The sequence below is a fragment of the Penicillium chermesinum genome (assembly GCF_028974085.1).
Source record: "Penicillium chermesinum strain IBT 19713 chromosome Unknown utg000007l:1.0-2695246.0:1.0-2697696.0, whole genome shotgun sequence".
Lineage (NCBI taxonomy): Eukaryota > Fungi > Ascomycota > Eurotiomycetes > Eurotiales > Aspergillaceae > Penicillium > Penicillium chermesinum.
In genome coordinates, this window is record NW_026695317.1 from 219933 (window position 1) to 244028 (window position 24096).

At 52.1% G+C, this 24096-nt stretch overlaps 12 protein-coding genes across 12 annotated transcripts; 5 read left to right on the top strand and 7 right to left on the bottom strand.

Moving 5' to 3' along the window:
• Positions 1-113: 113 nt before the first annotated feature.
• On the bottom strand, positions 114-866 carry pfy1 (profilin; the record flags this gene model as incomplete). The annotated part of the gene is made up of 5 exons (XM_058478078.1): positions 114-245; positions 321-455; positions 576-660; positions 774-789; positions 839-866. The coding sequence occupies 5 exons, from the start codon at positions 864-866 to the stop codon at positions 114-116; spliced, it is 396 nt and encodes a 131-aa protein (XP_058326408.1).
• A 776-nt stretch (positions 867-1642) lies between these two features.
• On the bottom strand, positions 1643-2704 carry N7468_008783 (ADP-ribosylglycohydrolase family protein; the record flags this gene model as incomplete). Its single annotated transcript, XM_058478079.1, has 2 exons — positions 1643-2501; positions 2553-2704. 2 exons carry the CDS (start codon positions 2702-2704, stop codon positions 1643-1645), a joined length of 1011 nt encoding a protein of 336 aa, XP_058326409.1.
• A 909-nt stretch (positions 2705-3613) lies between these two features.
• Positions 3614-3913, top strand: N7468_008784 (uncharacterized protein; the record flags this gene model as incomplete). The annotated part of the gene is made up of 1 exon (XM_058478080.1): positions 3614-3913. The coding sequence occupies one exon, from the start codon at positions 3614-3616 to the stop codon at positions 3911-3913; it is 300 nt and encodes a 99-aa protein (XP_058326410.1).
• Positions 3914-4410: 497 nt separating this feature from the next.
• N7468_008785 (uncharacterized protein) lies at positions 4411-6171 on the top strand (the record flags this gene model as incomplete). Its single annotated transcript, XM_058478081.1, has 2 exons — positions 4411-5211; positions 5269-6171. 2 exons carry the CDS (start codon positions 4411-4413, stop codon positions 6169-6171), a joined length of 1704 nt encoding a protein of 567 aa, XP_058326411.1.
• A 797-nt stretch (positions 6172-6968) lies between these two features.
• N7468_008786 (Alpha/beta hydrolase fold-3) lies at positions 6969-8147 on the top strand (the record flags this gene model as incomplete). The annotated part of the gene is made up of 1 exon (XM_058478082.1): positions 6969-8147. The coding sequence occupies one exon, from the start codon at positions 6969-6971 to the stop codon at positions 8145-8147; it is 1179 nt and encodes a 392-aa protein (XP_058326412.1).
• Positions 8148-8411: 264 nt separating this feature from the next.
• Positions 8412-9495, top strand: N7468_008787 (uncharacterized protein; the record flags this gene model as incomplete). The annotated part of the gene is made up of 2 exons (XM_058478083.1): positions 8412-8791; positions 8964-9495. 2 exons carry the CDS (start codon positions 8412-8414, stop codon positions 9493-9495), a joined length of 912 nt encoding a protein of 303 aa, XP_058326413.1.
• A 64-nt stretch (positions 9496-9559) lies between these two features.
• On the bottom strand, positions 9560-15574 carry N7468_008788 (RNA helicase SLH1; the record flags this gene model as incomplete). The annotated part of the gene is made up of 1 exon (XM_058478084.1): positions 9560-15574. The coding sequence occupies one exon, from the start codon at positions 15572-15574 to the stop codon at positions 9560-9562; it is 6015 nt and encodes a 2004-aa protein (XP_058326414.1).
• Positions 15575-15906: 332 nt separating this feature from the next.
• On the top strand, positions 15907-16804 carry N7468_008789 (palmitoyltransferase YKT6; the record flags this gene model as incomplete). The annotated part of the gene is made up of 7 exons (XM_058478085.1): positions 15907-15927; positions 15999-16057; positions 16114-16137; positions 16194-16380; positions 16461-16562; positions 16623-16715; positions 16769-16804. The coding sequence occupies 7 exons, from the start codon at positions 15907-15909 to the stop codon at positions 16802-16804; spliced, it is 522 nt and encodes a 173-aa protein (XP_058326415.1).
• Positions 16805-17912: 1108 nt separating this feature from the next.
• On the bottom strand, positions 17913-18427 carry N7468_008790 (uncharacterized protein; the record flags this gene model as incomplete). Its single annotated transcript, XM_058478086.1, has 3 exons — positions 17913-18065; positions 18204-18244; positions 18310-18427. 3 exons carry the CDS (start codon positions 18425-18427, stop codon positions 17913-17915), a joined length of 312 nt encoding a protein of 103 aa, XP_058326416.1.
• Positions 18428-18664: 237 nt separating this feature from the next.
• Positions 18665-19068, bottom strand: N7468_008791 (uncharacterized protein; the record flags this gene model as incomplete). Its single annotated transcript, XM_058478087.1, has 2 exons — positions 18665-18798; positions 18921-19068. The coding sequence occupies 2 exons, from the start codon at positions 19066-19068 to the stop codon at positions 18665-18667; spliced, it is 282 nt and encodes a 93-aa protein (XP_058326417.1).
• Positions 19069-19666: 598 nt separating this feature from the next.
• N7468_008792 (uncharacterized protein) lies at positions 19667-21136 on the bottom strand (the record flags this gene model as incomplete). Its single annotated transcript, XM_058478088.1, has 1 exon — positions 19667-21136. The coding sequence occupies one exon, from the start codon at positions 21134-21136 to the stop codon at positions 19667-19669; it is 1470 nt and encodes a 489-aa protein (XP_058326418.1).
• A 500-nt stretch (positions 21137-21636) lies between these two features.
• N7468_008793 (anoctamin family protein) lies at positions 21637-23992 on the bottom strand (the record flags this gene model as incomplete). Its single annotated transcript, XM_058478089.1, has 5 exons — positions 21637-22406; positions 22522-23329; positions 23379-23673; positions 23721-23874; positions 23926-23992. 5 exons carry the CDS (start codon positions 23990-23992, stop codon positions 21637-21639), a joined length of 2094 nt encoding a protein of 697 aa, XP_058326419.1.
• Between the last annotated feature and the right edge of the window lie 104 nt (positions 23993-24096).

The following is a 24096-nucleotide window of genomic DNA, read 5'->3' on the forward strand; positions in this document are numbered from 1 at the left end:
GCAGCAAAAAAAAAAAAGGTCAACAATGTGGTAGGAAAATTCAATGCTCCTTTATTTGCTATTCTTCACAGCCTGGTTTCTCGGCTCACCCACACTAACCATGCATGACACGCTTATTGGGGGTTGTTGATGTAGTCGACCAGCTTCTCGACATCGGCAGCGGCGTTGGTAGTCTGGACGCTCTCGCCGTGATGAGCGATGATGGTGCAGGCAGAAGCACGGACGACGATGGCGCCCTCCTTACCCTGTTCTAATTAGTAGTGTTCAGAAAAAAAGAGAGGGGTCCGGTGGGCCTTGATCTGGGCTCGGTCTGTTCATACCTTCTTGCCGTAGAGACTGCGAGCGTCAGCACGGATGCAGAGGAACTTCTCGCCGCCGATGGAGAAACCGTTGGCGAAAGCGGTGGCGTCGGAGGTGAAAGCGGCCGCGAGGCTGTTAATGTCCTCCTGGGAGAGCTATGTAGAAGTGGAGAGTTAGTGATTCCGTTGTTGCCCTAATGGCAGGTAGAGCCCCGCATTCCAATCTCCGGTGTATCAACTAGCGAGATTGCCCTCTCGCAGCTGGGTATAGCGTACCTCGAAGGTGGGGGACTTGGCCTCCAAGCCGGAGAAGTCGGCAGCCAGGATACCGGCCTTGTCGAATTGACCCGAGCCCATCAAGCTGCGAAAAGTCAGCATCGGATCGTCATCCTTCTAGGGAATGACTGAAGGCCTCTTCGCGCGAGATGAGGGGAAGGAGGGGAGGCGCATAGCTCGGGGGACCGGGAGGCTTACCTCGAGTCGACGTAGCCTGGAGCCAGTTAGTGAGGGGCTTATAGGTGGTGGGGGAGATCGCTTACCCTGCCAGACAGCGGAGTGAGCACCCATTGTGAAAGGAGATGTGTGTGTGGAAAGAGAGAAAGGTCGAAGGGGAAGAAATATCAGGAGGAGTTGTGAGAGTCAAGTGGGGGTTCGGTGTTGGCGGTAAATAAGACCCCGCCATAACTTGCTGGTTCCGTCGATCTCGGGAACGGGGGTCATCTGTTGTTCTCTGCTGTAGTTTGTGTGCTTTCTAGTCTTCTCCAGGCTATTCGTTCCCATCTCCAAGTCTAGATAATTTAGCCTCTGTCTCTCGCCCATCGTGTCGACCTGGACAGCGTCCATAGCAGCGGCTGCGGCGCCGTAATATGGCCGGATGCCTTGCATGGATCCGCAATTCTACACACGTCAAGGTCTTGCGGCGTCCGTATCTGGGGGCTGTTGGCGATTGCCAGTTGCTAGCCCTCTATGTCGTGCGTTCTCTCTGTAGCTCCAAGAAGCGTCGGTCGCATAGCGGTGTAAAACGGTTTTAGTCTCCACTTAGAGCGGGGAATTGACAAATACAGAAAGCTATTCTTGGGTCGAACAAGCTAATGGTTGGCCATGTTGAACGGCCAATTTGCGCTAATAGCGGTCAGTCTAATCACGCTATCAAGAAATAAATTAAGCGAAGGCCTTCGACTTGACTAGATTGAGACGAATTTGAACCGCCTGGACATCCTACCGGCCTGAGTACAGTTCCCACCCAGGAGATGAGATTGGGCCAAGAGCACACGTCGAAGCGAATTTTGATTCAAGCATGTAATTTCCAGTTCTCGCTTGAATCCTGAATCCACCCTCGGTCCTCAAGTGACAACCCGAGCAAAATCTGTCGCAATTTTCCGGATGAAATCTGCATTCTGCATCTTATCAATCCACCGCTGCGGGATCGACTCAACGCCGTAAAACACGCCTGCGAGGGCACCATAGATGGCCCCAGCAGTATCAGAGTCTCCTCCAAGGTTGACAACCGCCAAGGCCCCCTCTTCCCAGGTGTCAAACTTGAAGAACGCCCAAAGGACTACCTCGATCGTGTCCACGACCCAGCCGCTGCTGTGCACGTCGCTGCTGGGTTTCAGGGAATAATGCCCCATCAATGGATATGACGAGAGACGATGAGACAGGGCCGGGTGGGTGAGTTTGAGCAGCTCGTTCTTCAAGACCCCAAAGAGATCCTCTTTTAGTTGCCCTTGAACCATCATGAGATTGATATCCAGAAACAAGGGGACTAGGTTTGCGAACATACCCTGCATAGCGCCAGCTATCAACGAGGTAAAGAGCACACAAGCCTCGACGCAGGCAAGCGCAGGATGAGTAACCATGCTCTCTTCCCTAGCCACGTTTGAAGCGCAATCTTTGTCTTTCCAGAAAACCACACCTACCGGGGCAATGCGCATCAAACTTCCATTGCCACAACGGACTTCTTTGTCCAGATGACGAATGACTCGTGTTTGACTGGTCTTGGAGATCCCGTGCTGCCACCAGATGGTAAGTGCCTCTCGGGTGGCCACCCCCATATCCCAAGGCTCCGAGCTGGTACCAAAATAACCACTCGTCAGCCACTCGAGATAATTACGAATGGACTTGCCCTGATCATATCGCCCACCAGCATCGATGAAGGACTGGGCTAGACCCAGCGTCATAGCGCCGTCGTCAGAGTAAGAGCTGTGCCAGGTTGATTAATTCGACGTTTGATCCTCGCCGGTCGAAACATACCCTGCTGGCTTTTTGAACGGTCGCACAGGCTCCAGGTCTGTGATGGGAGTAAACGTCCCGTAGTCCGAGAACTGGACGGGGCCGCCTAGTGCATCGCCGACGCAAGTTCCCCAGATAGCACCCTGGGCGCGCGAATTCAGAGTCGGACCCATGATTAAGGAGCTTGATGGGTTTTTGTAGCCTCTGAGCGAAATACGCGATGTATACCAGTAGAAAATCTGGTCTTTTCGTCGTAAAGATCGATGTGGCTGAGCTCTGACTCAGGCTGACGCGCCAAGGCTGGAAGAGCGGGCGCCCAAAAGACATGATATTGTACTCAGTCATGATGATCATAAGGAGAGGGCCTGAAGAGACTGGATCATGCAGGACACACCGACCATGTCAGGAAGAACCACTAGGCGGTATGTCACCGTTAGAGAAACCCCCCAAGTGAGCTCTCCTGCAGCCCTTCAGGCACAAATACTAGTATTGGCATATATTTGATACAACTCAAAATGCCATCACACGCATGAATGAGGCGCACGGAATATGAAACCACAAGTTTTCCCTACTCAGATGATCAGGGCACCCAGAAAGATCCACGCTCTGTTGAAGGGCACGTTCCCATCGCGCTTGGCATGGGCTTTCGGCGCGACTTCAAGACCACCCCTGACCCCTGAGGAACCGGGGGGGATTTATCTGAATCCATTTCGATCATTAGGGTCAATGGTCCGAAGGTGATTCAACATGGACGGGCGCCAAGGGCAGCAATGGGGGCGCGCGCAGCGATAAGAAACAACCGACTGGCGGGGCGACCCACCCAATATACCTGCGAGAATATTTAATTTGCGCGAGCATCTGTAGATTCGAAGTGGCTGGTCAAATCCAAGATAGGATACGATGATCTCTTCGGCCTCTGGGTTCGCGCAGTGCTGACAATCTTGGAAACACCGTGATGGGCGTTTCATTGGAATGGGATGCCCGTCTGCCATCACACAGCGAATCTTCGAATGAGCCGTCGCCAAAACAAGTCAGACATACGAGTTCAGCACGGGCTGCACATCCCTTGGCCAATGCGCATCATGGAAGCATCGGCCGCCCCTGACCAAAAAAGAACTCTCCGTCTCACCTCTAGCAGTGAAACACGCCTCTTGCATGAAAACGGCCCAGGGAGCGCTCTGACTGGCCCGAGGCCTCGCTCGGAACGAGCTAATCAACCCGCGACACAGACACTCATTCGTTCAGAGCAAAATAAGCATCGTGCACCAGATCCAATCCTCTGTAGTCCCTACGGTCCTACCGGCTCCAGGGCCTCTGGCCCTTTTCGCGTGCAGCCAATGATTCCCCTGTGCCGCCAAACGGCGCCAAAGGATGCCAGTTGAGGCACTAAGGCCCCCCGATCTATCCTAATCGCCGCAGGGCGGGCTCATTTCCCTCATGTTTTTTTCTCCATACTGCCACTGTATCCATAAATTCTGGTCTCAGGAGGCTCATAGACCTGGAGCGGAGCCGCAGATTAAAGGCCTGGGACCACCCAGACACTGATTTTTGAGCTCTGGTCGGCTGTTTCGTGCAGGATCTCTGGGGGGCTCCGAGCAGAACACGGGGTGTCTCAGCTCCACGGGCTTAGCGTGGATGGTGATCTCCACCTGCGACAAGATCCCCCCCCCCCAACCCGTGGTAGTTTGGTTCTCAATCGCTTAAGAGCTCTGCTTTCCCCTGCCTCGCGTGGCCTAGATTTGTAGCCTGTCACTTTCATTTCCTGGGTCTTCGGGCAAGACCGTCCGCTCATTTATTTTACTTGCCGGATCTAGTATACCATCAAATTGTTCTTTATTTTCATTCTAGCTATATATTCACATTCATAACGACGCAAATCATGGCAACAACTGTGACGTTGACCGGTCAGAACGCTCGAAATGCGAATGATGTTATCTCGTTCCCTCTTTTGACCTACACCGATGCTCTGCCCCGAGACGATCTTCACGATATCAGCAACGGCATCTTCCAAGACGACCCACGATATGTGACCAAGTGGAAATTCCCACGACCTGTCAACGGGCCTTCGAACAAAACGCCTCCGCCTGGTGTGGGGGCAACATTCGACTTTCAACTGACGCTGCCTCCGGACGAAATCGTGCCCGCCAGCGCCGGTGGCCGTAGCCCTTCCGGATACATGATTGGGGTTGCTCTGGGCAGTCCACGACTGCTAGATGACCAAAAGGGGCAGCCACCACCACGATTCAACACAACGATCTTCACCGAGCAGAAGGGTACCCAGACGCTACCGAAGCCTAGCAAGTGGAAGAAGATAGGCGGGTTGTTCAAGGCCAAGAATGCACTTGAAGCAGGCACGAAAGAAAAACCGGATAAAGTCAACAAACCGTTGGCCACGCAGCAAAAGGCCGTGACGCAGAGAGACTCGCTCGAAGAGTGGCCTAAACTCGAGGTTGACCCTGCGCGAAGGACCAAGATGCCAGCAAACAAGAGTAAGCGATCCGAGAGAAAGGGCCCGCAGAATGGTACGCATGCTGGCCCCGTCCTCGATGTTGAGATTCCGGACGTGCAGATGGAACGGTACAGCGTGATGTTTAGCCAGGTGATGAACAAGGATAAGAGGCCCTCGCTGCTGAGCAGACGAAGCAAGACTCTAGATAGCCTGCATGTTCCTACCGCAGCGGTTCGTCTTCGATGACTTATGATCAGTATCCCATTTTCCCATACTAACTGACCACAGGAATTCCTCCGTGGAAAGATCCCGCCAGTCCCACAGCGACGTGCTACATCACCAGCTGCAACCAATTTCTCCCTGTTCCCTACCTCCCAGCCCGCCAAAGCCGCCAAGGTCCTCGGCACGCAGAACTTCTCGCGAGGCCCAAACTTGATGAAGGCTGTGAATCCAGAACCGACGGAGAGTCCGGTAAAGGAACTACCAGCAGGCCAACTTCGAGTCCCGGCTCCCAGCAGCGGTCGATCCCCATTAAGCTCGTCAACATCCAACCCGTTCTCTGGATCAGAACGCTCTAATACGCCCCAGTCGAACCCATTCTTAAGTTGGGAAGAGAAGCCGTTGCCGGCCATCAAACCCGATAAACCCACTTCTCGCCCTCGATCTCGAACAGCCTCCCAGATCTCCGACCCGACAAGCAAGCCACAAGAGACCAGCACACGTAAGCCCAATCTCAGCGTCAAGACGCAGGCTGGACCGGCTGTGCCGGCAAAGGATCGCTCGAATCGCTCGTCTCCATCTGCTTCCCCTGCAACACTGGCTCGCAACACGCCCTCGCCCCGCGAACAGCGCGGCAAACTCAAGGCTCCCGCGGCATCATCCCCTCTTCGCAACGCTTCTCAGGTCTCCAATTCTCCCACCGGCCAGAAGACCAACATTCCCAGCATCAAGACAGACCGATCAAGCAGCCCTAAAGAGACCCGTGGCCGCCCCTCCGCGGTCCAAGTCTCCACCGCGCGATCCGTCTCCGTTTCCAAGGGAAAGAAGCAAATGCTCGTCCCGGTCGGGTCGCGAATTGACCAGCTCCATGCCCACGAGCGTTACGTTAATAGGCAGAGAGCATTGACGCCGCAGATCTCTGGAGGACATAAGTACCAAATGTCACAAGAGCTGCAGATTGAGTCCTTGTGAGACACACTAATCGAGACTCCACTGTCTTTTCCTTTGTTTCTTGGCGTTTGCCTGTTTATGTGGGCCTGTGAATAGGGATTCGGTTAATACTTTAATACCCCCGCGGTGGAGATATAATTTCAATAGCATGTGACATATTTCATAATCTTTGAGTATCTGGCGGAGAAGTCATAAAAGTTGATCCTGGTGGATTTTGCTAGAAATAGGTGTCACGTTCTACGACCGGGGCTTCGACGTTACAGCAAACGATGCTATGAAGGTCGAGTAGTTGTAAAAAGAGAAAATACAGAACCAGCAAATTTTTTTTTGCTAGTATCTGGCGGAAAAGTCACGAAAGTCGATCCTGGTGAATTTTGCTGGAAATTGGTGGAACCGGTACGGTCAAGCTACCCCCAATCAAAGCTATGGAGGTCGAGTAATTGTAAGAAGAGAAAATTCAGAATCAGCAGATTTTGCTAGTGTCTGGCGGAAAAGTCACGAAAGTTGATCCTGGTGGATTTTGCTAGATCTTGGTGTCACTTAATGGTTGAAGCAATTATCGTAGTCCCGCTGGTACCGAGAGGCGTATCGAAGGAAGAGCGATTGGGCGGGGGCTCGGGTCGGAGATATCCAAATGGGGGGTCTGATTGGTCTGTTCTGCCGGGTTCCTCCGCCACGCTAGCCTACCAACGGCGTGAGATGCGACGATCTCTGTCCTCCAGGCAACTCACCTGGACATCCGGGAGACTAAAAAGCTTAGCATCCCGTATGCCAAGCCTCTGTCTCTGTCGTATTTTTCGCCAGGGTTAGTCCTCATCATGGCACGGGAATACGCAGACAATAGCGCTCTCCCTAGCGGATGGCGCACTCGCCAGCCGGGGATGGCGATCTGGATCTTAGTTGGTCTCCTCCGCGGCGTCCTTCAAGCCATATTCTATAGCATCTGGTATATCCCTCGCTCCTCGCGTCAAAACCCAACATGGACCTACCGGCAAGCCTTCATGTCCCGGGTCTTCGAGTGCGCATTCGTTGTCATCACCGATATCGGCTTCGCGCAGTCCCTGACCCTCTCTCCAGGGAAGCTCGGTGACCGATGGGTTCTCATCGACCCTGGCCCGGCTGAAGCCTATCATCCGGATTTCTCGAGCAAGAGTATCAAACCTGCGCGGATCGGCGGGACGTGGTATCCAGCGCTCCCAGAGAAAGCGTCGCTGGTCGGCGATGAAGGACTTATCGTACTCGCTTTCCACTCTGGGTCTCTCCTCTGGCTTACCGGGCGTCCCGACGACTCTGGGCCCATCGCAAAGATGCTAAACAGAAAGCTCGGGAATAACACATTCTCCTTCTGGGTGCAATATCGCCTCGGTGGCGGCAATGATCCGACGCCATATCCGGGAGCGATGCAAGACGCGGTCACAGCCTACTTCTATCTCGTCAAGAAGCTGGGAATCTCGCCCTCCCGCATTGTGTTAGCAGGGGACTCGACCGGGTCAACCATTGCGGTTGGACTATTGCGATATCTTGCTTCGATTGATACGGCGGATCACGCACTCGCCGGACTCGCAACCCCGAAAGCATGTCTGCTATTTTCTCCCTCCGTCGAGTACTCTTTTGAGGGAGATGCCGAGGCTATAGACTCCCACCGGAACATTAAGACCGATTATGTCGACGGCAAGATGCTGGCTTGGGGAGCAAGAGCCCTTGCCCCGCCCGACAGCGTGCGCCTCGACGACCCTTACCTCTCACCGGCGCTGCATCCGTTCGCTACCCCCGTGCCCATCTTTGCCCAGGCAGGTGGCGCCGAGGTTCTTTGCGATACCGTGCGAGGATTCGCAGACAGGATGAGTGGAATCCCTACGAATAAAATCGAATATCTGGAAGTGCCTGGAGTCCCTCATGATATATATGCTACTGGCGCTATACTGGGCTGGCCAAAGGAGCAGGCGGAGATCCATGAAGCTGCGGCGAAGTTTGTACATGACTTGGGAGCCGTTTGATACGCTTTCCAAGGGAAACTATATATGCTCGCTTTTGCAATATAGAAGACGAATATATACATCAAGTTCTCGATATCGTTTTTTTTTCCAAATCGCAAATCCAGGGGCCCACGCTAAGCCCCGTTATGCCCAGATCCACGGGTCCGGTGGGCTTACGTGCCTGAGTCATACCAGCGCTTTACTAGTTATATAGATAAACTAGGCCCTCCATCATCCTTTTTTCCCTCGTTTTTAACTGTAAAGCAATCTCTTATACCAGTAACCATGGCTTCAGCATTTTCGCAGCAACAATTGTCCAAATACCTACGGTATATGGCCTTACCCGCACAATATGCGCCCTACCTCGACGACCCGCAGTCCTTCCCGAAGACCGAGGAGGCCTTAACGCATCTATTCCGATGCCAGGTCACTCGTTTCCCCTACGACAATCTCACGGTGCACTACTCCGCGACGCACCTGGCGAACATCGACCCAGCCGCCATCTATAACAAGTTCATGGGCGTCGGAGACGCAGCACCGTCCCACCGCGGAGGCTACTGCCTCGAGTGTAGCATTTTCTTCCACCACGTGCTGAAAGGGCTAGGGATTCTCCGCCTACGCAACCGGCGTGCGCAATCGCAGGCGTACCAATGGGGTGCCGCAGGGTGACTATTTTGGGTGGTAAGTGCCGCTCTTCCCCCCTCGCCTAGAAACCAAGACCTGCGCCGGCAAAGAATGTTTAGTAGACTAAACAACCTACGCAACTTGGGGGCTTTCGCAATCCCGCTGCTCACATTCACAGGACGCATGTGGTGCTCATTCTTGAGCTCCCCACAGGCGTGCGATACGCCGTCGACGCAGCGTTCGGGGAGACGGGCCAACCAGGCCGCTTCGGCTGGTCTCGGGGTACACGGTTCAGAACATGGGGAGGCAGGAAGTGCGATTGATCTACGGCAATATTCCGAATCAGAGCCGGCCGGAGCAGAAGCTGTGGATATATCAGTACCGTAATGGGCCGGAGATGGAGTGGAATTCATTCTACAGTTTTGGGGAAGCGGAGTGGTTCCAGGTTGATTTCGAGGTGATTAACCGGTATACCAGCTGGGAGACATTTGATTTGAGGAACCAGTGGCTGGTCAAGTTCCTCCGCGGAGGTGAGACGGGCAATCTACCTGTGGAAGAGGGGGAAGTGGTCGATGCGGTGGATGGGGAGATTGCGATTGTTGGGAAGCTGATGTTTGTGAATGGAGTTGTGAAGTTGAATCTCGGTGGGAAAACAAGAGTCATCCATACGTGCGAGACGGAGGAGGACAAACGGGTGGCGTTTAAGAAGTACTTTCTCATGGATATAGACACACAGCTGAAGTAGATATTGTGCGGATGACATAGAACTATTTAAATTTAAGATATGATTCCTGGAAGCATTCGAGCACTTATTCTTTGACAGGGGCGCTAGGCTCTTCGATCAGCTGTGCACTTGCATCGGAGCCAATGGAAACTTCCACATTAGACAAATTCCACTGCATTCCAATGTACGAGTCACTGATCAGCTTGACATTGACTCGAGCAGTCCCGGAAGTCGTCACGGATGAGGACTCAGCCAGGGCGCCTTGAGGGAACTTGACTAAAGATCGGACGGTGAGCTTGCCACCCTTCTTATCTTTTTCATTTGGCCCATTCCGGCTGGGACCAGCGCCGCCTTGCTGGCGGTTATTTTGTTTGGTGGCTGGGGCCCATGAGACACGCTTTAAGCCCAGGAGATCCCCATCAGTACCATCAGGATGAGCACTGCAAACAACCAAAAAGAACCCTTCGGTTTGTGGCTTCGGGAAACGGGGGGCATAGATCCGGTGGTCTGGATTGGTCGGCACGTTGTGCCTCGTCAAGGTCAATGCAATGCCCTTCGGGGAGGCATCAGCGACAGCCAAAGAGATATGAGGAAGCTGAGAAGCTGCTCGGGTAAAGGAAGGAGGCAAGTTGAACTTGTTGACCAAGGAGGCAACTGCAGAGGAAGACTGAGAAGACAGAGCAACCAGAGAAGATGGCAAGCCGCGCTGAGGCTTCTCGACTTCTACGCCGGGGAGAATCGACAGCTGGGGGTCCTCAGGCCACCGGGCAGACTTGATGCATTGCAGGAGCGTCATCAGCATTCGACATGCGGGGAAATACCCAAGTTCGGCCATGACATCGATGGAAGCCTGGATGATACGGATTGCTTGGTCTAGAACAGAGGTCTGATCACCAACATAATCCGAGATTGGAAGATCAATCCGCGACATATAAGATTGCAAGAGCAGGAACGCTTTGACATGAGGATCCCACATAGGCAGATTGCCCATTGGCTCGGTGGATAGCGGCAAATGTTCAGCGAGCTCAGCGTTGATAAGGTCTTCATTGTGTCGCGTCGGGAGCTCATCGAATTCAGAAGCAGAGCACATCCAGAACAGGACATCGTGGAATGTGGGCTCCCGCTTGGCATGAGCCATGAGGAATCGAATCGTCTTGTGAGACAAGTAGTAGTAACTCATGATCTTGCCAAATGGCGTTGGGTCTATCTCGCCAGTCGCAGAGTCAACAAGGACACAAGAGGACTCGGCTAGATCCCCCAGAGATTTGTCCACCAGGTCAACCATGAAGTCTTGGGCAATAGCCTGGGCAGCCGTGGTGTTTTGCTCTTCAGCAGAGATCTCGAGGCCATAGTATGAGGGATTCTTGTGAAGTCGACGGAAGAAGAACGTCCAGGTCAAGTAATCGAGTGCGTCCTGCTTGGTTGTGATTGTGCCCGCGGATACCTCGGCACCCAAATGGTTGTCCAGGACTTTATGTAAAGTAGATTCCACAGGGAAGCCAGTGTGGAGGAAGTGCTTGTAGAAAGCTTTCTTCGCATCTTGTGTGAAAATTCGCGCGATACCAGAATTATCGAATTGCGGACGACCGGCGCGGCCGAGCATTTGAAGTACGTCGGTCAAGTCCATGTCGCGATATCCTTCGATTTTGGCATCAAAGAATTGAGTGCCCTTGACGACGACAAGGTGAGCTGGAAGGTTGACACCCCAGGCCAAAGTAGACGTCGCAACCAGAATTTGGATCTTATTATTAGCAAACAGCTCTTCAGAAAGTTGTCGGTCTGATTCGACCAGACCGGCATGATGCAGGCCAATTCCGAAGCTAAGAGCCTCTCTCAAAGCGTCATCCTTGACCCGAGCGAGATTCAGTTGCAGGTCCTCTTCGGACATCCGTACAAAGCGGCGAGGATTGTCCTCCATGCCGCAGTAATTAATCAAATCCTTGGCAGTCAACCGCGTTTGTCTTCGCGATGCAACAAAGACGATGACTGGCTTATCTGGCGAATGGTTCTTGATTGCAAGGAAAGTAGGTCGATTCATAGACTGCATGAGAGGACAGAAGCCACGTTGTTCTGGGAAGCCGTCGATAAAAATCTCTAGAGGAACCGGGCGAACGGAGTGACGAAAGTTGAACAGGCCTTCTTTGACGCCAAGCCAGTTGCCCAGATCAGTAGCATTGGCACACGCAGTAGACATTCCCATCAAACGAACAGATCCCTTAGACTGGGAGGCAATGTAGTTCATTCGAGAGACAATGATCTCTAGAATTGGCCCGCGGTCTCCACCCAGCAGATGAATCTCGTCAATGATGACGAGACTGACCTTTCTCACATAGTCACGAGTCTGCCAGCTACGCGAGATACCGTCCCATTTTTCAGGGGTGGTGATAATGATATCCGCGTCGCGAATAGTCCTAGTATCAGGGGTATTATCACCCGTCAACTCGACAAGCTTCAATCCCATGGGGCCGGTGAGGCGTTTCCGCCAATCTTGGACACGCTCCCGAACAAGTGCTTTCATGGGGGCGATGTAAACAACTTTGGACCCAGGTTTTTCGCGGAAAGCCCACCACATAGCAAGCTCACATGCGATTGTTTTCCCACTACCGGTGGGAGATCCAAGCAGAACATTCGCCGGTGTGTGGTACAACAGGTGGAAAATCTGGGTTTGCATGGGATTAAAGAACTGGAATCGCTGCCCGTATAGCTCTTCCAGAATGGGGTTCTGGAGAGCCGAAATGGGAAGAGGCTGAAGATCTAAGAGGTCTGTGTACACACTCTCCGTATCCGGGCGAATGAGATGCTGGAAAGAGACGGGGCTCACAGTCTCAGCACCAAGCCAACGATCAGAGATCAGTCGCACATAAATCTGGCTAGGTAAAGGATCAGATAGCGGGATAGTGAAGTTCAGCTCGTGTTCGTCATAAAGCTTCTTCCTACTCAATATGAAGTACTCGTGATGGTAAATTTCAGAGGTCTCTGAGTTTTCTACCCAGACCCAGAAAGATTCAGATGTTCCATGATGACGATCATTCCACGTGAACTCTGGGTAGATAGAAAGGCGGATACGGAGGACATCGCGATTTAGCGGAGCAATCTCAGTCTCGACGCTAAGGGTGGGGAAATTGTCCAGGAGCTTCGAGAGCACTTTTCCCATCTTTTGGTTGTGTACCAGTGCGCCAATCTCGGCAGGATCCATTTCTCGCATCGACTCAATAGACGAGCTTGGGAGCTTTTCATCCAAGTTCCGCAGAATCGGCTGAGGCAGATCAAATTGGTGAAAGGGATGGTCGAATGGCCAGATTTGCTTTTCAATAGACTTGCAAAGAGACAACAAGACCTGGCACTGGTAGCCCCATCGGCGGTTCAGTGCAATCATAAACAGCGCTCGGCAGATACGCGCGGAGTTTTGCGCGACATACCCACAATCCGACACCAAGGCAAAATCTTCAAGCTTGGCACGGGATATATACGACTGCAACAGAATGTTGGTTTTCGCATGCGGTGAGTCATTGCCCCCTTCGACCTCGGTTTGAATAACCTCATCCCGTAGTCTTTGCAGCTCCTTCGACTCGGTCTCACGGGCCTGGATGTTGTCGAACTCTCCGCTCATACTGATCATCTTGAGAACATCAGCTTCGCCTGCACGGGGACGCATCATTGCATTGAAAATCTCCACACTGGTCTGAAGGACGTAGTATTGACTAGCAATTCGACCAACATCTTTGGCTCTCAAGTCCTCGGTTTTTTCGTTGAAAATGATCATTTGGCTCTTCTGCAAGGTCCGAGCAGCCTGAATGATGAGTTGACGTCGTCTTTGAACTAGCATGGGGTCGTCACGAAGCTCGGCATACTCTATACCGTAGTTTCGAGGCTCCCGTTTCATGCGAACGAACAAATATGAGTATCCGAGCCATTGCACAGCCTCGGAGACAGAAGTGACAGTGCCGAGAGAGATTTCCGCGTTGAGGTTATCAACTAATCGGCTGGAGAAGCGAGATTCAATCGGCTGCTGTGCAGTTACGGCAGACAGGTAGTGATGCAACTTATCATGAGTTGTACAGATAAAGCCGATACCAGTGTCTTGAAACTGCGGACGACCAGCACGACCAAAGATCTGCATGACATCGAGAATACTCAAATCGACGAATTTACCCTCCTGCGGGTTGTACAGCTGAGTTCCCTTGATGACTACAGCAGCCGCAGGCAAATTGACACCCCACGCGAGGGTGGCCGTACAGCAGAGGACCTTGATGAGACCTTCCGAGAACATCCTTTCCATCAGGTTACGATCGCTGCGACTCATGCCCGCATGATGCGTCCCAAATCCACTGGCGAAAAGATCACGCAGTTCTTTCGCGCGAGCGTGCTTCATGTCACGTAAAGCATTCGAGTAATTTTCGTGGTCGTGGCAGCTGAACAAATCCTCGCAGCCGTCTTCGGCAGCCATTTGTTTTAACATGCGTGCTGTCATGACAGTGTCTTTGCGAGAATGAACAAACACCATCACCTGGTGGCCCCTTTCCATCATGTCACGCACTTTCTCATAGGCGGTAATGTCAATATTCTCCCGCGACTGTTTAGAGCCGGGCTTGCCTTTGACACCAATAAAATGCTGTTCAAGTGGCACTGGTCTGAAAGACGAATCGAAAAAGAACAAGCCAGCCATCTTGTTGACTTTCAAGAAATCGGCCACGTCAATGTAGTTGGGAAGGGTCGCAGAAAGGCCAATAATCCGAATCAAGGACTGTGTGCTTTCAACTTGGCGTTGGGTTCGTGCAACCAGAGACTCAATGACAGCACCCCGTTCATCATGAAGCATATGGACCTCATCGATGATAAGTAGTCGTACTTTTTGCACAAGTTCCGTATCGCCAGTACTCTTGCGAGTCACAACATCCCATTTTTCAGGGGTCGTGACAATGATCTGGGTATCGACAATTTCCCGTTTGGTCAGTTGCATATCACCAGTCAATTCTCTGACTTTGATACCCAGCCAGGCCAGACGTTTGCCAAGCTTCTCGGTAACCTCAGCGGCCAAGGCCTTCATGGGAGCCACATAAACAATCTTGAAGTCGTCAACTTGCACGATGTATTCCTCTGAATCCGGCTCATCTAATGGGTTTGGCACTGTGTTCTTGCCAATCGCATTGAGAATTGTCAGCATAGCAGCGTCTGTCTTACCGGCACCAGTGGGTGCACAAATAAGCATGTTCTCGCTAGTCTTGTAAGCCACATCATATAGCAGACTCTGCATGCGGTTCAAGGTTTTATATCCCTTGAATGTACCTCGGCAGAGCCCATCCATGGAAGAAATCTCTACTAGTTTCTGGTCTCGAGCGATCGATCCAACCTTCGTAGCCGGGATCGCATATTCTGTGTACCGCTGCTCCTCGATCGTTTCACTACCAACCGGTAGACCGTACTTTTTCCCGCTTGCACTGAGCAAGTTTCCTGCTGTATGGCTTTTGAACACATGTGGATACACGGGCTCGGATCGAGTCTGCGCAGCCATCAACGGCGCGTTCTTGTGTTGGATGTCCCGTTCCCATAGGGCCTGTTCCCTTTCAGCTCGTGTCTGGAGTTTGCCAGCAGCCAGTCCGTCCGTCTGTGCCTCAGCCCGGTGTGACTTGTCCGAAAGAATTTCCTCTCGGTGGGCGATCAGCTCAATGACCAGATCCAAATCATCAAAGCCTACAATTTCCGCCAATGACATTTGGAGCTCAGTATCGTTGCTGTCGGTGGCCAAAGTTGCGACAATCTGCTGTGTGAGCTCCGAGGCGTCCAGTGTAGAGTTCCGGGCGGATAGCTCGTGACATTTTGCTGCAAGCCACTGCTGGTCATATGGCAGAGGTTGGTCGTGCGGTGCGCCGGTGAGATCATCAAGGTCGTCTGTGGTCTCATCGTCCGAAGATATTATATCCCAGACATCATCAACTGTGCCCGGTGAGGAGTAGTCATCGTCGATATCTAGATCCACGTCGCTACCGTAGCTGATCGTATCGTGGGATAATTCTTTGGGGAGGTTTAGTTCGGCGATGGCCTGGCGCATGGCTGCCAGCTGGGACAGCCACTGCGACTCTGTGTTGGCAATCGACTCCATTATCTGGAAACCAGATCCCTCGTAGTAGCGACAGCGCTAAGATGGGCAGTAAGGTCAAATTAAAAGAAATGTAACTATCCCGGCTTGCAAGTGTGTCATGGGCGGTGTGACATTTTGCCCATGGCCGTCAGTGCGGAGACTTGTTATCAGGAGTTGCCGAAACTCACAGCTCAGCCTTCTCCTTAACATCTCGAGGCCGGTCTTACTTGCAGCTCGTTGGTTAGAACTCTGTCGCCTGCTCCTCCGCGAACTCATAAGAGCTTCCGTTTCCCGCCTTCCCTTGATTCTCGACGACCTTATCTTCTGTGTGATCCAGTTACTTCCCCGCCACTATGAAGATCCTCTACATGGGTGTACGTCTCTACCTCGAAGTATTGCCCCCTAAAACCTTTAGCAAAAGCTGACTTCTCGGCTTTTCTCATAGGTTCTGCGGAACGATTCCCAGCCTGCTCTGCAGCTGTGCGCTGAGAAGGACCTTACTGCGTTAGTACTTGGACCTCTTATCCTGCTTTTAGCATGCCGCTACTAACGCTCCATAGATTCTCTCGTTTCACTCGTCAGAAGTATGTGCCTTTGCCCTCCATCCCTGCGCACCAATTAATTTTTTTTATTCCCACAGCTACGAGGAGTTCCTCATTTTATTCTGCCGCACCGTTGCCGAGCGCACCAAGCCAGGTCAGCGCCAGGACGTCGAGGAGAAGTCATACACATTCCACGCCTACGGCCGGACAGAGGGTGTAGCCGGAGTCATCGTTACCGACGGCGATTACCCTGCCCTTGTGGCCCACCAGCTCCTTTCCAAGATCGTTGACGAGTTCCTTGCGAAGTATCCCCGAACCTCCTTCTCCGACCCATCTCTTCGCGAGAACGCATGCCCTTGCCCCAGCTCAAGGAATACATTGTGAAATATCAGGACCCCCAGCAGGCCGACAGCATCATGAAGATCCAACAAGAGCTAGACGAGACCAAGATCGTCCTCCACAAGACTGTACGCCTTCTCATCCGGTACCATACACGAGAATATAACTGGAAGCTGACTATCGGTTAGATTGAGAGCGTTTTGGAGCGTGGCGAGAAGATCGATTCTCTTGTTCAAAAGAGTGACGGCTTGTCAGCTCAGAGTAAGATGTTCTATACCCAGGTAAGTTACAACGTCCAGGCGGGAAGGCTATCTTACCTGACACCTATCTCCAGGCCAAAAAGCAGAACTCTTGCTGCGTTCTAATGTAGGCTGCTCTGTTGATTCATGCTGTTGAGCCTGGTCAATACTACTCTTGTTTCCGTTTGGTATAGCTTTATTCATGTAATGAGCCTCGAAGCCACTGCCTGTTACTACAGTCCCCTTGGATTTATGACTGCCTACGAAGCTGCTGCCTGTTTTTGTTCTCTGTTTTTAGGTCTCTCGTTTCTGCGAATAGCTCGGGCGTGCATAGTTTTCTCCAGCACATGCAGGCATTCTCTGCCCGACAAATATAGCGCTACCATGATATTTAACAGTTCAGGCTCTCCAGAAGGTTGTTCTGGTATTTATTTACTTCACGTGCCTCTATTTATAGTTTGCAGATCGAGTTTCACCATCTTAGCTAATAGAAGCCTTATCGCCAAGCTTTATACCAGTATAGAGCGAAATGGACTTGCCGTATAAGGACCACACTGCCCCGTGTCTCAACCCCAGTCGGTTCGAGTGATGCAAAAAAGGACTTCGTGGCCTTTCGTAGCACTCACCATCCTGCAGCCTTTGCCTTGGGTAGCTGTCTGTTTCTAGCGCCGGAACCTCTGATAGTACTGCAATGGTAATGGACGGTAACTGGTTATGCGTAATTCCACTGAGGCAGCAAGTTTTGCAAGGTAGGCATTCCTGCCTCCTTTTGTTCAACAGTGAGAGAGCTCCCATTCGACGGATGCGTGATATATAGAGAGCCTTGGTTTTGAATGAGGATATTCGGAACTGCGAACTTGAAAACATCTTTGCTCTTGGGGAGTCGGCCCCGACCAGGGGGTTGACGGGGGCACATGTGGTTCTCTGAATATAATTGGATACGGTTATCTGGTTTGAAACTGGGCGCTCACGAGCGACTCGAATGGCTTCCGCCTAGTGCCCTAAGTCTTAGGCCCTCGGGGAACTTCCGTTGTCTCCTGGAATTGTGGCTTGGCCTCCTGGAAGTCCAGAGCACTGGTCAGCAAGCTTCGGAGATTAGCTTTTTGCACTGGAAGCTATATTTTAATCAGAAGCAACTATTATCTCTCGGAGACCTACCAAACAGTAGTAATTCCCGCAGGCCTATATGTGCTTTGAACGCCTAATACCCAACCGTCCAACCAATTCACATATGTGACCCTATTGTTGGTGATCATTCCTAGTGAGATTCTTTTGCCTCATATATTGCTCTGCAACTAACCATTGGCGAAACGCCTCGGTATACTCGCCAGGGTCCCATGCCAAGGCCTTGTCGTCCGCCTTCTCAAGCCTCCACCAGCCATTCCATCTCACCTATCTGGTTCCCATCCAGCAGGCGCAACCGCTCTTTCTATGCCTTGTAGGGATCATCGATCTTTGTGGGCCCAAAGAACCACTAGTTAATTTTCGGACTGTAGATCACATCAAAGACAAAGCTGCATAATGGTATACACCACTCAAAAGTCTCCGTTCTCTCAGCTCCGCTGTATCATCTAAGAGCTGGGGCTAGCTATACTAAGGATCTGCATTTTCACAGCACCTTATTGCTGTGAGGAACATCTGTAGGCGGCGGTCGAAGACTCCGGCCTAGTCCTCAATGCCCTGTGGACCAGTATTCGGGCTTCTCGATAAGAAGCCGGCATGATCGCGCGTACAAAAACTCCACCGTGCTGCATATGTGAACTCCTAGTCCACACCGGAAATATGCACTTTACCATTGAGAAGATCATTGGCTAGTCAGGGATCATGAAACCAAAATTTGACTGGACTATGCTTATAACATGACCGAGTCAACTTTTTGTCTCTGGCAAACGTGTCAGACAGCTGTCTTGTAACAAACTTCCGACGACACTTATCTGCAGGATGTGCTGCATCATTCCTTTGCTATAATGAATGTTGAATCTTGAGCCGTGCTAGGGCTTCAATGTATGAAGATGCCGTGGCGAAATTGGCATCCAGAAATGGAAGCTCTTGATCGAGGTCCCAATTTGAGAGAGCTCTCTTCCCATGTACTTGAGTGGATAATGATTGGCACTCGCATCAATGTCTGGTTCAAGATATATCACATCACAGCAACTCCGATTTTAACTGTCAAAAAGGGTGGTGCCAGGCCGTGGAATATGGAAGTTGATCGCGTTATGTGTACTTTATTTGCATGTTATTGAATACCCCTTTCGAAGAATCGTAAGCTCGGGGTCGGCTCCAGACTCCTGCTCCAGGATGAATATCCCAATCTGTTCCTTGACGTCGATATCAAGGAATCGAACCAATCAGTTGTCGGACACATCCTCGGATTGCTTTCAAGCAACGTCGTCATAACATACCCGGGGCTCCGTGTTTTTAGACGAGTAGGCTGCGTGTTGCAACAGGACGCATTGGAGACAGGACGGTCGTGACCGAAGAGAGGTCACAGGAATAACGGTGCAGTGGAATCTTTTGATCTAGCCGAGCCGACAGGAAGGTTCCTGCGCATAGAACGAGAGACTTGTAGTGAATATTCTGAAGATCTCTGCTGCTCGCATGCGTAAATGGGGGTGATCCAACAGGTAGATTCTGACTCATAAATCACCAAGGCATCCGATTAGCCTTTGGAGTGTAACCAACCTTGAGAGACTTTATCTTCGCGATTCTATTGCCTTCCAAGGGCTTTCTAGCCGGGTTCTATCATAGTATGTTACTGGCTTAATCCCGCCGGCTGTTTACAATATCTGATCAGTGAGGTTTAGGCCGGGTCGTATTCTTTGATAGCTCTCTGAGATTCTTTTATTCTTCTATCCATTACCTTTCTTCCTAGGTGGGCAGCTGTACCAGCAATTCTGTATACACCTAGTGATATGCAATACACGAAATCAGGCGCCAGCGCCTCGTCCAGAAAATGGCAACAGAAACAAGGGAGGTGCAGACTGCGACTTTACCTATCCTTCACAGTTAATTTCATTGAGTTCGAAAGCAGCCTCCTGTATGTCTGCCTGGCTCATCCAGATAGCATACCCCAGGAGCTCCAACAGGTATCTCTCCCGGTGCACGAAGATATCCACACCTTCCACGCGCAAGAACCGGCGTGCGTGGCTCAACATTGTTGGAACATGCGGCCCCGACAAAAAGCGCCCCATGTCTTCTACCGAAACGCTCATATGCCCTGCCTCATCCACGGGCAACGCTTCCAGCAGTAGCCTTCGCGTCTCCTTTTCCCGCACTAGAGACTCCACATACCTCTCCAGCATTCGATTTTCCTCGATCAGCCGCAGGATGTCCTCCAGAGACCCGCTCTGGTCTCCCTGCATCGGGGCAGCGTGCAGTCCACTCTCCACGTCCCTAGATCCCAGCATCCCCTGCATTGCGAGTACGTACTCGAGGCTTTGAGTCAAGGACTCCGTATCCTCCCCCGGTCCAAAAACAGGCCTGTCGTACCCAAGCCGCCTGCGCCAGAAATAGTTGCAGAAAATCAATGAAATGATACACGGCAACAACACAACATACCCCCACCAACGCGTCGCCGTAACTAGTGACCCGGCACCGGCTACTAACCCGGTTATCCCATTCAAGAACGCATGCCCTCCGAACCGTCGGAACCGCGTGCATATCCTTTCCTTTATCGCGGGATCCACACGGCTCCTTTTCACCGCGACTTCATGCTTGTAGAACCGCACGAGGAGATACACAGACCACACCGCGTTGATCACTCCGAACGCAGCCGCTACCGCGTTCCCGATGTACCCGGACAGCAGATTCGATGCCTTGTAGACCTTCGGATCCGCGCCGCCAATGGCCATTAGCGTGCCAACGCCAACAAGCACGGATCCAATGCCCATAAGCAGATCCATGGCGAGCCTGTCGACGATCTCGGTGCCGAGTTCCCTTATTTCGACGCCGAGACGGGCGCTCAGAATCCGGGCCTCGAGGCCGTCAGCTTGCGAGGAAAGGTGTTGTAGTCCCCTTCGTTCGGAGCGGAGGAGCTTTACATTTCGCCAACTCAGGCGGAAGTCTTGCACCGCGACGCTGGTCATTGCGAGTGCGATTGTGCCGCCTATGCCCATTAAAACGGCCGCGAAGCGCGGGACGGGGATCTCGTTCCATACGTTAGCAGCGAAGTCGGCGGCGTTGGCTAGCTCGAGGTAGCCGACGCTTGCGAGGAGGGAGTTACGAAATTGTTGTTGGCGCTGGAGGTGTAGGCGTGGGCCGAAGAGGGTGGAGCGTTTGATTAAGTGAACGGTTTCTTTGGAAGCAGACGAGGGTGACGGGGAGGCGAGCTTGGGGATTTCTGGTTTGGGCTCGAGTTCCGGCTCGGAGAGGGAACTGTTTGCTGGCATTTTGTCTGAGGGGTCGAGCGGAGAACCGCTGGCGATATCGTCTACCAGCGTGTCTGTTGAGAATGCGCCGGGCATGTTGCTGGATGGCCATTCACATGGCGTGATTTGAGGTTCAGAAAAAAGTGAAACAGAGCATAATGGGGCCTTTTTAGAGCCCCTGACATATAATCACTTCGAAAAGCACAGAGCAGAGGAAGGCGAGTCCAAGAAGGAGGTGAAGGATGGGTGGGAACAGATTGGGAAGTTCCGCGGCACTACCAGTGCGGGTCTCTCGTAGGGCTGAACTATAAGGCGATAACGGCCGCTTATTATTTGCTGCTACGCTTACTCGCTCCACCCAGGCTACACTGCGTCTTCCCCCATACGCTATTTGCCCCTGGGCTGACGAGTCGAGGTCTCTAGGATTTGCCACTATTGGTTCCACTGTGGATTAGTCTTACTTGGCCAAGGGATAGCAGGCAACTGCATAATTACGCGAGGTCAGATGTACGGGGGTAGAAATGGGAGAGATGGGGAAATTAATTTAGTATGTAATCCCTAGCGCCTGCAATGCCGAAGCTAATTTTAGAACAGATTTATGCCTTTTTGGTCAATTTTTCGTCTTTCGATATGCTGATCGCCCGGATCATTTTGACTCCTATGTCGGCCGGATTGCTGGTTATGGCATTCCAGAAGTCCGCTTCCCGGTCAGACCCTCGTAGGACATCATCGTGGGCTTCCTCGATTGATGCTGGCCGAGAGCCATCAGGTGATGGTTCCTTTTCGCAAGTGTTATACACATTCACTTTTTCGTGGAACCGTACGTGCCGCACGCGTGACCCGACAGAGCCGGGGGACCCGCCTCGGCCCGCGTTTGCGCTGGCCTCTAGGAAACTCCGACGCACAGCATAGCGCTTGGCTTCTTCCTGGCGGAGGGTATCGGAGTATATTTTTTGAAGAGCTGTCGACGCAGTGAATCGCACAGCAAGGTACGCTTGCTCTGCAAGAAATACCGTGAGGAGAAGGTAGGAAAGCCGCACTTCAGACATTGGGCCTCGATACAGATGCACGATAGCGGCAGTAGAAAGTGTACCCAGCCACGCGAGGAGTTCGAGACCCAGGACTGAGGGACCAATTGAGTCTGCTCGTATGGGTGGAGGACGCTGGCATTCGAGAGTCAACTTGAAGAAATCGCCTCGTAGCTCGAGCCAGCTGTTCAGCAGGAACCCCAGTGGAACTAATGGCCAGGCCACTCCGAACAAAGCCAAGTAGCCAAACTGCACACACATCTCAAGGATATCTTCTTCGACCTTGTATTCATCTGCATCTGCTTCCTTGCGTACTCGGGCCAGGAAATTCGCTTCCTCTGGGGTGTCAATCAGTAGCAAGTCCGTTCCCTGCGAGAACCTGCGTTTGTGAGCACCGAACCCATCGCGCCGGTCTCGGTAGTTGCGCCATTTCTCCCACAATATCTGTTTGACGTAGGGGGAGGACAATTTCCTCGCCGAAGTCGAGCACCTGCGCGGTCATCGAGAGGTATATCACTTCCTGCTGGAATCGGGACGTGTCCACTTTGAAATCCACCTGGTTTCCAAGGTTGACGTTTAGCCCTGTCCTCCGTAGAATGTCCAAATGCGGCACAATTGATTGGGCGAAGGGGACATATATATATGCAGTGAGAATGGTGGGAAGAAACGAGGTGATGAAATTCATCACGAAGTTCTTCTGCGTCAGAGCGAGATCATATAGATCTTGGGTTCGGTAGTTCTCGTATTCGGTCAATCTCGTAGCGATGCTGTTGAGGAACGAAGTAATGGCTGGCAGGGATAGCGAGAAGATAATGGTAGGAGCAAACTCGAGGTAGCCTTTCATGGGCCCACTGTAGACCTCCGAAATGAAGACTTCCGATGCGAATGCAATGACGATCAGGCTTCCTAGAGCAACGCTCGCAATTGAAGCAAATGGGACCAACAGAAGCTGGCGCAGGAACTGCTTCCACTGCGGGAAAGCTTTGATCGGTTGACCAGATATCGGGTCTGGAACCTCCTTCTCCCACTTGAACTCAGGTCGGTTCACTTTCAGTCCGGCTACCCCTTTCACATTCCATCTTAAACTGAGATCCTGCTCTCGGATCTTCCAGTATTCCACAAATACAACACACCAGACACACAGTCCAGCGCCATAAATGATGGAATAGGGACCCAGGTATAGCCATCCTATAATCCCCATCGCCGCCGGTACCGTTAGGAATAGCGAATAACAATGAATAAAGGCATAGTAGTAGGCAACCTGAATGAAGTCAGCAATGGTCCGCTCGTAATCGAGAGTTGACAGAGACCTTTTCGCCAAAGAGCGCCCGTATCGTATCTAGATCCTGCGTGGTCAAGATGGTTTTCCGACTCCATTCCCGTAAAAGCTGAGAGCATGCTTCTTTATCGTGTAAAGGAAAAGAAGCTGTGACACGCTCCCACTTGCCATGCTTGGGTGTAACGCCCGCGCCCCCAAGCTCGTCACACCACGTCACAGCGTGGTAAACAGTACGCAATTCCTCTGCTGGTGATTCCGCCGAGGCAGTCGTATTTTCGTCGCCGATTGGCAAATTATGACTGATACCATATAACCAATCCTTGATTCTGCGGAAGTAAGCCCCTAATCTGGCTTGCAGCTGGCACTTTCCTACCTGAGCTGGTGGATCATCCTCCCCAATTTGTCGCGGGGGACTCGTAAACACAGCAATAACGACGCTCCATGGCCGTGGCGGACTTGCACGCGAAGACCTGCCTCGGTCAGGTCGTGCATCATCTCACGAAACTCGGTGACGGCCTGCGTCTGATCTGGGGGATCGTTAGCAAATGCAGAAAGTCCATGCCTCATGCAGCTCGTACCGATGTCGCCAAATTCATACTGCAGCACCCAATCCACGCCGAGGTTGTCATGTTCCTCCTCGGTCATAGTGCTGCGGCGGGCGAGCCAAGACATGGTTGGAACGGTGGCCGAGACTCATACAAAGGGAACAAAAGTTAGAAAAGACGGTAAAGAGTAAGGAAAGTGGGGAG